General features: G+C 35.1%; 2 protein-coding genes across 2 annotated transcripts; one reads left to right on the top strand and one right to left on the bottom strand.

The window, feature by feature from the left end:
• Window positions 1-5683: 5683 nt before the first annotated feature.
• On the top strand, window positions 5684-7507 carry LOC140889590 (uncharacterized). The gene is made up of 2 exons (XM_073297305.1): window positions 5684-7316; window positions 7482-7507. Exons 1-2 carry the CDS (start codon window positions 5684-5686, stop codon window positions 7505-7507), a joined length of 1659 nt encoding a protein of 552 aa, XP_073153406.1.
• Window positions 7508-8967: 1460 nt separating this feature from the next.
• On the bottom strand, window positions 8968-9729 carry LOC140889589 (protein MAINTENANCE OF MERISTEMS-like). Its single transcript, XM_073297304.1, has 2 exons — window positions 9154-9729; window positions 8968-9084 (listed from the first exon to the last, which is right to left on the bottom strand). The coding sequence occupies exons 1-2, from the start codon at window positions 9727-9729 to the stop codon at window positions 8968-8970; spliced, it is 693 nt and encodes a 230-aa protein (XP_073153405.1).
• Window positions 9730-10751: the final 1022 nt, after the last annotated feature.

Genomic DNA, 10751 nt, shown 5'->3' with positions numbered 1-10751 from the left:
TAATTCTTTCTGTTTTGTTTATTTAATTTTAGTTTTTTTATCTAGTGTCGTTTCGTGTTGAGTTAATCATGTTTAATCCCTCAATTTTTGGATTTTCAAGGTAATATATAAGAATATTGATGGCCTAAGAAATGTGGTACAGCAGCGGCAGATGGATATACACCATGATGATTGACCAGGGGAGTGTTATTTTGTTTTCATTGTGTTTATTTTTGTTTTGCATTTGTTCGTTTCTCATTCTGTTCATTGTTCTAGAGCATTGAGGGCAATGCTTTGGATAAGTATGAGGGGGTGTTATTTAGTTTTATTTCGTTCGTCATTATGTTTTTCATTCATATGGTTTAGATTATTGCATATAGTTCGTATTTAGTTTTGTTTCGTTCGTCATTATGTTTTTCATTCATATGGTTTAGATTATTGCATATAGTTCGTATTTAGTTTTGTTTCGTTATATTTTGTGTTTGTGTTAAGTGAATAAGTAGAATGATGACTGTTAGCCGATGATGATAGAGTTGAAAAAAATTATTTTTGAAAAAATGTTGCTTTTGATTGAACATGAGAAGCTGTTGGTTGAATCGTGAATCATATTAAGCACGCATGTTAGATTGGTGTAGTGTAGCGAAGTAATTGATGAAGTTCGTGTTTGTTTGACCATTGCACGATAATAGATGCTTGTTGATCATGATAGTGTCTTTGGATTCTTGATGATTGTTAGACATTGCATGTGTGATCTTGGGCGTACCTATAAATTTTTTGAAAAAAAAACTTTTGTTGAAAATTAAGTTAACTTCATCCCGGTTACGAGTGAGGGATTGAAATCCTAATCCCTTGTTTTTGACTAAGTATGCGGAGTCCATGGGTTAATACAAAATTTTTAAACAAATTTTAAAATAACAATTCCATTCGGGCTTGGAAAATGGTTGAAATCCTAATCAATTTTCCATAGCTAAGTTTGCGGGATAAATGGGATTATAGTTCCATCCGGGCTATAGACGAGGGGATTGAAATTCGAATCCTATCTTAGTTATAGCTAAATTTGCAGGTAATTATTAGGGCTTAGAAAAAAATCGGGTGCAAAATCCGGAGGTACGTAATTATTCTCAAGAGAATGCATGTTTTGTTTGGGATTGTTGGGATGAAGGAGTGCTGGATTGTGATACTTGCATTGAATTGTCATAAGTCGCTAAACATTCTTAGGATGGATTCTTTTGAAGTTGCACGAAACTGGAATAACATGGCACACACACACGTTTACGTTAAACTGATAGTGTATTGTGAACAATCAAAAGTTTGTGGTTTTAAATTTTTGAATGTGGGAACTTTTCGGAGGCTGTGCACGTTCATGATTCATTCTTACTTATGTTTGTGTTTGCATATTGTTTTTGCATATCTTGCTCGAGGGCGAGCAAGATTTAAGTATGGGGGTGTTGATAAGTGCATTTTGTGTGCATTATTTCTTGTTATTTTTATGTTTATTTTGTGTGCATTCATTTTATTTTATGTATTTTTATGTGTTTTAAGTGCATGTGTGTGTATTTCACTCCTCGTGTTGATTTTGTAGGAAAGTGGATTTTTGAAGTGTGAATTATGGAGCAGCTTTGGTAGAAAAATCATATTTAATTTTAGAAAGATTCAAATCCGATCTCCACCGTTCAGAATAAATTTCAAGTGTTTTGAAGCTGCTGTCCAAATTTCAGGTCAATCTGACGGCTAGAACTTAAGATATGAATTTTTCAGGATAACTGCGCGCTGAAAACTGGAGGCAGAACTTTTCAGGCTATGGCGTGATTTTTCCTGCGCCATGGCGTGAACTGGTAAAAATTTGAGAATCGAGACAGAACTTTTCACGCTATGGCGTGACTTTTCTGCGCCATGGCGCGACGCGGACTGAAAAAATATTAATTTTCTAACATTAAAAGTTGCGATTTTTTGGGGCTTTATTTTATGGGATTTTTGAACCCATATTTAAGGGAGAGAGTTAGAACATGAGAAGGTGTGGAGAATTTAGGGTTCGGAAGTTCCACACATCAGAAACGCAAAGGAGGAGGCGGCCATCCAAGGAGAAGAACGTGAAGAGGGAGAAAACTTGACGAATTCAAGAATCGCAACACTAGTTTTCTCTTCTTTCTTTTATATTTGTAGGGATTTAGGGGATCCTACCCCCAAAACTTTGTTTTGATTTCTTCTTGAAGATTGAATTTGGTTTTTATGCATTCTTGATTATATTACTGTTTTTATTGATTATTTGGAGATTGATCAACTTCGAATTGATTTTATGTGTTATAATTGATACTGAAAGGAGATTTAATAACATGATAGGGTAATATAGTCCATGGATCTACAACTTGCATAGACATATGAGATTGGATACATGTTGATAGTCATAGTCCAATAGGTCGAAAGCTAGAGGATTCCACAAATCGTAATGCAATTGCAATTGTTAAATAACACAAGGACACTTGGTTATTGCAATTTGTTAATTAGATTAATATAGCTCGACAAAGTATATTTATAGATTAGGGAATTCCGTCAAAAGCATGACTTGAGAACCGAATTTCAATCATTAGAGAAGAAAAAGGGGTAGGTGAACCGAGATCCTAACAATCGTTTATTTATTTTCTGAACTTAATTTATTTGTTTTGCTTTTGTTTCATTCTTTTTATTTTAGTTATTAATTTATTCTCTTTATCATTTTAATTAACTAAAGAATAATACTTGAGTAATTTTGTCACAAATCAATCTCTGTGGGACGATACTCGTACTTTGTACACTATATTATTACTTGACTCGTGCACTTACGATTTATTCGAGCTTAATTGATAGACATATTTTAGTTGATTTTCTGTGGTAGTATTTGCTCGACCATCTAGTAACTGCCAAAATAACATTGACGTCTCTTGGATTCTTCTCTGTGTTGATAGGAAGCGATCCGGATGGCCTTGCTGACAAATGGGTGGCTATTTGGCTCATCTGCGTCTCCAATTTCTGCAACATTTCTTCCTGATTGTATCTGAGTCTCAATACCTGCAACATACTTCATCATAATATCTTCGAAACTCGGCTTCTTCTCCACAGGCTTGGATGTATTGGCGGTGGGATCTGCAGGTTTCCATGAGAAATTCAGGTGATTCTTCCAGCCAGGATTGTAGGTGTTGCTATAAGGATTGTATGACTCTCTCCCTTGATTCCCCATAAAGTTTGCTACATCAATTTCAAACACCTTCTACTCTTCGGACTCCTGCATTTGTACTTGATTTGTGAGAGCATCAATTTTAGCATTCAGCGCTGTCAGTGCGTCGACCTCTAGAACTCCAATTTTCTTTTATTTTTTCATATCCGGCCATCCCACATTACTTTTAGTCATGTTACCAATAATCTCTCAAGTGTCTGCTGGCGTCTTCCTAAATAGACTTCCATTGGCAGCAGCATCTAATATGGATCGAACTGATTGATCGGCTCCATTGTAGAACGTTTGAGTTTGCTGGCTCTGAGTGAGATTATGCTGAGGAAACATCCTCAACATCTTCTTGAATCTGGTCTATGCTGCATGTAAGGACTCTCCTTCCTTTTGATTGAAAGAAGTAATGTCAGAAAATAACTTTGCCATCTTCGTAGGAGGAAAATACTTGTTTAAAAAGTTTGAACAAGGCTGGTCCAAGTATCAATAGATCCCGCAGGTAGATCATCCAGTCATTCAAGCGCATCGCCTTGTAGAGAAAATGGGAATAATCGCAGTCGCACTGCATCAGATGTCACCCCATTTAACTTGAAAATATCACAGATAGACAGAAAATGCTCCAGATGAGCGTAGGGTCTTCCACAAATTAGCCAACGAAACGAGTTTGCAGCTGCATCATCTGTATGATAGAAGGCTTTAACTCAAAGTTGTTCGCCTCAACAGCAGGGCAAACTATGCTAGATCCATAGCCTTCAATTGGTGGACGAATGAGATCAAGAACAGTTCTATTATCCGTCATTTCTTCGTCTGATTCAGATTCTGACTCAAGCTCAAGATTAATAACTCGCCTAGATTTTTGAATCCTGCTGAACGTGCGTTCGATTTCCAAATCAAGCGGAACGAGATCCTTAGAAAATCGAGTGCTATGCATGTACAACAGAAAGTACCTGAAAAGCACAGATAAAAGAAAAATTTCAGAATTTAGAACTAAATAAGAAAAATAAACGTCTAGTCTCAAGTAAAATAAAAATTCTGATATTACAATCAAGGGTTTTTTTTATTTCTAATGTAAATTAAAAAATAAATTTCAAAAATACCGTAAAATTAAAAAAAATTCACAAATACTGTAAAACGCCAAGTCTGACAGCGGACGTTGAGTACACGTAGGTATCGTCCTCTTCCACGAGGTGCGGACGCTGCCTATTAGGCAGCGTCCGCGCCTTGTGGCGGAGGATGCTGCCTACTAGGCAGCGTCCGTGCCCCGTGGTGAAGGACGATGCCCAGTTGGCAGCGTCCTCCGCCACGAGGCGCAGACGCTGCCCAATTTAAAATTATTTTAAATTATTTAACATTTAAAATGATTAAAGAAAACGTGTTGGGCATAGCATTTGCGTAGTATTTGAGCGTAAAATAAAATAATTTAACGCGTAAACAATTAAATATATCATCTAACACGTAAATAATTAATTTAACGCGTAAACAATTAATTATACGCGTATATATTACTATATATATATATATTCACAAATGTTATTCAGATATCACTCCTAAAAATATCTATCTCTTTAAAATTTTCTCGTTTCTTTTATTCGTTTTTCATTTTTATTTCAAAAAATCATGTCGATAATGGAAAACATTGATATATTTTTATATTTTGGTGGTCATATTATTGTGGATAGTGGATCGATTGTGTATAGTATTCCTTATACTAGACCGATGCGAGTTCTACGTTCCATTACTTTGTCCGAGTTGGTTGAAGCTGTGCATCAAATATTGAGGATTGATCCAACTACTTTTACTCTCAAATTGTCAACGAAATATTCTTTCATGGAAAATTCATCTTGGCATGAAATTCAAGTCAATCTTGTCGATGACAACGCTTTAGAGTTTATGATGCAATCTCCCAATATACGTATATTGCATTTGTATGTGGAAGCAAACCAAATTGACCATCACGTTGGTCATGTCGACCAAGAATCGGATATTTTACATGTCACCGAAGGAATGGACAACATGTATATTTATCCTGAAAGTGGATCGTGGGATCAATATATCTCCGGCACATGCGAACCTGATCCTGCAAGTTGGCCGCAAAGTACACGTGTTTGGGAACAAAATTCTGGTGAAGCAAATTGGAATTCAGAAATTCAAAACTTTGTACCACGTGTTGATGATCCTAGAAGTGAAAACGAAGATGTCCAGAGAAGCGATACAGAGCCAGAGATGTCATACGGGGAGTCTGAGGAAGAAGATAATGACGATGTTGAAGATGTGAATGATGATGTACATGTGAATATCCATGCAAATACTGATGAGGGAACATCATCTCGTCCACCACCTCGTCAGAAATTACAGAGGCAAGATGTTCCTTTCTTTTCTACCACTTCTGATATGCCATATTTTTTCAATACATATTTTGGAGAATAGATTCCTGATTCTATTGGCGTACCTCATGACATGCGGACAAGATACTATAATGAGGAGAGAGGATAACTATGTGTAAACATGGTTTTCAAGGATAAAAAAGATCTGATTGCATCTGTGAAGGATTATTCGGTCAGAGTTTCTAGGCGTGAATATCTTGTTGTTGAGAGCACACACATTTTGTGGAAAATTCAATGCAAAAATGATTCTTCCACCGTCAGATGTCGTTGGGGTCTTCGCGCATCTTTCAAGGAGAAAACAGGTTATTGGAAAATAACCAGATATGGTGGGCCTCATACATGCATATCAACCAACGTCGGCATAGATCATCACAACTTGAATAGTGATATGGTTGCACATACACTATTGGGCATTGTACGATGTGATCCTTCGTACGAGATTAAATATATAATAGAGAGTGTGAAAGATAAATATGGATATCAAATCTCGTATACGAAGGCGTGGCGGAGTCTAAAACGTGCAGTGGAAATTGTTTATGGAACTTGGGAGAGCTCTGTTCAATTACTACCGAAATATATGCGTGCTCTTTGCAAATACAATCTTGGAACAATTGTCGACTGGAAGAATCTCAGAAACAATGAAGAAATAAAAACATTGAACTATTGTTTTTGGGCATTCAAGCCGTGTACTAATGGATTTCGACACTGTCGAAAAATCATTAGTGTTGACGGTACACATTTGTACACAAAGTACAAACACAAAATGTTGATCGCTGTCACTCTGGATGCTAACAATCAAGTTCTACCATTGGCTTTTGCAATTGTGGATGAAGAAACGTCTGATTCCTGGAAATGGTTTTTGGAAAATGTTGGACGGCATGTTGTATGTGGCGAAAATGGTGTGTGTCTAATATCTGATAGGCACAAGGGAATCGTGCGAGCCGTTGAAGATCTACCATATTTCAAACCTCCACAAGGTGTGCATCGTTTTTGTTTGCGGCACGTGTGCTCAAATTTTAATTCCAGATTCAAAGATGTGCATTTGAAAGATTTATGCTGGGAAGCAGGGAGTCAACATCAAGTTTGTAAATTTGATGCAACAATGGAGGCAATTAAGAACAAAAATATTTTGGCACACAGATATTTGGATGGAATATCAAAGGAAAAATGGAGTATGGCCCATGAAGGAGGTTGGCGTCGTGGAGTGATGACGACCAACATGTCCAAGTGCTTAAATAGTGTGTTGAAGGGAGCTCGTAGACTGCCTATATCCGCAATAGTACACTTGACCCTTCTGAGATGTGTCCAATACTTCATTGAACGTGTGACGAAAGGTCAACGTATGGTTCAGGAAAATCAATTGTGGTCGGATTATGCACGGCGAAAGTATGAGGAATGGGCAAAGAAATCTAGTGAACATCGTGTTGTTAAATATGATGTACGATCACAAACTGCTCAGGTTGCGACCGGAGGAAGGCCAAGTCGCGGACAACACATGCAAGTGGTGAGAATATCAACAACAGATTGTTCATGTGGTAAATGGACAATTTTCGGCATCCCGTGTTCTCATGCTATTTGCACCGCTAAATGGCACTCGTTAGATCCCACGACACTTGTGCAGCCATGGTACAATATATCGGAGTACCTCGCAACGTATGAAGGAAGATTTGAACCTCTTGTAGATGAAAGATATTGGGATCGTCTTACCTTTGAGTTGCAACACAGCCCAGTTAGACGTGAAAGAAGAAGAGCAGGTAGGGATACAACGACTCGACTAAGAAACGAGATGGACAGACCGGTAGCGAGAGAGAGACAACAACGAAGAACTAACAGGTATAAACTTTGGAAATCTAATTTGTTGATAAAAATATGTCTTGTAATATATTTTAATTTGTATATGTCTATTTTTTGTATTTCAGGAGCATCAGATGAACGTGGACAATAGATTGCTTGACGAAAAATGTATAACAAATAAATGTTTGTAGGTAGCATATGTGTTTTATAATTTTGTCATATAATGTATGCATTTGAATAAGATATGTATTTGATATTGGTTAAATGCATTGATCTATTACACTACTAGCATTTTTCTTCATATTTGTTTGAATCAACTTAATAAAGTATTTAAAATAATTGTGGTGTAATTAAAAAAAAAAACTCATATGGAAAGAAAAAAAAAACAAAAATAACATGCATAACTAATTATCAATTACTATAACACAAAAAAAAAATATCATGATTGTTCATGATAATTGCAGTTATACAAATGACCACCGGTACCACAAGCAGGTGGTCTACGTCTACGTTGTTCTCTACGCACAACAGGAGCATCAACAATTTCGTCAGTCCTCTCTTGTTGCTCATCTGAATAACTAGGGAATATTACAGGTGACGGAACGTTTCTTTCAGGAGCCAGAGTATTGCGTTGACCAGTATTAAGAAGATCTGTAAAACTTTGGATATTTTCACAAAATGGAGTATGATAACCGTCATCAACATATGAACCAGATGGTCCTGCACTGTAAAATCCACCGAATGGTCCGGTATTATACAACCCACTAGATGGCCCTGCATTGTCGAACCCACCAGATGGACCCACGTTGTAGAACCCACCAGATGGACCCGCGTTGTAGAACTCACTAGATGGCCGAGGAGGAACAAACCCCGATGATGACTGATGCGAATCAGGGGATGGCACACTAAAATTTTGTGGAATATTATTGTGTCCGCCAATATCTAAATTCGACTGATATGGCCTAAAACCAAGCCCAATTACTGCAGGCGATATAAACCGTACAGTAATGCGATCAAACCATGGAAAGTAATCATCATCGACTTGCCTAGATCTTCCGTGGCGTTCGACTCGGGCAACATTACTCAATTTTCCATTCCAAAGAATAATTGCATCTTTATGATACTCTATCCAATCTGTGTTGCGATGACCTGTTCTATTAACATTGTGTAGGTTATCGTTGTCAACTGCAGGCCTAGGAATAGATTGTCGCATTTTGAACTGCCTCAAGACCCGATCAGGATGATGCATCTCCACAATATCAAAACAAATCAGAGGACAAACACATCGCCAGATTCTATTATCGTATGTACTAATGATCGCTTTAACATCAACATCTTTTTTGTTGTAAACTATCCAGTTAAACTGCATAATAATAATAAAATAAATTTTAATTAATAAATATAAATTAATATAATTATTGTAAATTTTCAATAATCCAATAACACACCTCGACATTAGTCATACGATCGAAGCAATCCTTTATAATTCTAACAGCGTGCGTTGGTGAATGAGTGTAACTAAACACATTTGACCACCTACAATAAAAAAATATTATTAAAATTATTACAAAATAAATTTGTAATTTATACAATGCTAATATTTTTCAAATATTACCGTGCACCATAAGGAGCATATGGAATATTTTCCTCGAATTCATTTTGACGCACAATCAGAGATAATCCATTCATATCAGGATTAACAAATGTAATCCTGCTCCATGCCCATATCTGCCATCAGTAATAAATTAAATTAAAAATTATTATAATATGATATTAGATGAACTTAAAAATTTATACCTGTAGGATAAATAGAGGCCCGGATATTATAGCTTTTCCTATCCATGTTGCATTGCATAACTCACGATATAGAAATGCCAGAACTGCACTTCCCCAACTATAAGATCTGATGCGTTCAATATCCCGAAGTAGTTGCAAAAAAATCAATCTAACAGATCCTCCTTGATAATCTGGAACCATGATTCCTCCAATAATCATTAATGCTACACAACGGGTATATTTTACGACATCTATTTCTGGACTATTATCATCGATATGTGCAGCCATGCAATGCTCATATAAAGCGGTCATCGATAAGTGACCACCTTTGAAATGCGACGTCAGTGGCGTAAATCCCAATAAATTCAAACATATATGCTGCCACTCTTCAACTCTGTGTGAAACATCTATACCAATTACAGGCTCACCATCAATAGGCAGACCCCAAATAATGGAAATATCCTGTAAAGTGATGGTTGCTTCACCACATCTAAAATGAAAGGTATGTGTTTCACGTCGCCATCGTTCAACCAAAGCAGTAATTAAATGATTATCATATTGCCGAGATCCACACAGCAAAACACCATAAAACCCCATGTTATTTAAATGACAATCACACGACTGTGCAGACCATGATCATTAAATAACTGCCAAATCAAATTATCGGATCGTTTAACTCGGACTATGTCATCAATTGTTTTTGTGGAAACTTCTGACGACATATGTCTTGCTTGTAAATATAGCACACTGGAATCTATTGGCCCTCGATTTGTTGTCATCCTGACAAATATACTAACAATTATATAATGCAAACCAATAAACACATATTATAAAATTACAAAATAACAAAACATAAAAATAAAATATAATATAATAAATTTTAATCTATGCATATAACAATATATGTCTATATATGCACATATTTAATATAAATAACGATAACAATAAAATATATATATATATATATATATTTCAATGTAATAATATATATTCTATATTTATATAGTATATCAATAATAAGATAATATATATGCATATATATCTAATATAATAACAACAACAATAATAAAGTTTATATATATATTTTAGTCTTTTAATATATATATATATATATATATATATATATATATATATATATAATATTCTATATTTATATAGTATATCAATAATAAGGTAATATATATGCATATATATCTAATATAGTAACAATAACAATAATAAAGTTTATATATATATATATATTTTAGTATTTTAATATATATATATATATATATATATATATATATATATATATATATATATAATTCTATATTTATATATATTATAAGATTTATGCTTCTGGACTTTTGGTGGAAACGTGAAAATGAAGGTGGAAGGGGGTGGAGGCGGATGGGAAGGGTTTGGACGTGAATAGGGTAGGGTAATTAAGAGGTAATTTAGGTGTAATTAGTGTAAATTAATTACAAATTTGAATAATTAAATAAATAAGTATTATCAATAATATTTAAAATAATTATTTGAGTCTTGGAGGGAGGGAGCTTAACTATTCTTTATTATTAATACATTTAATTTTTATTATATTAATATAATATATTTAATTATAAAAAAGAAGAAATTTG

Source organism: Henckelia pumila, chromosome 3 (genome assembly GCF_033568475.1).
Source record: "Henckelia pumila isolate YLH828 chromosome 3, ASM3356847v2, whole genome shotgun sequence".
Taxonomy (NCBI): Eukaryota; Viridiplantae; Streptophyta; class Magnoliopsida; order Lamiales; family Gesneriaceae; genus Henckelia; species Henckelia pumila.
Note: the sequence above shows the minus strand (reverse complement) of the source record. Positions and strands in the feature narration are given on the sequence as shown.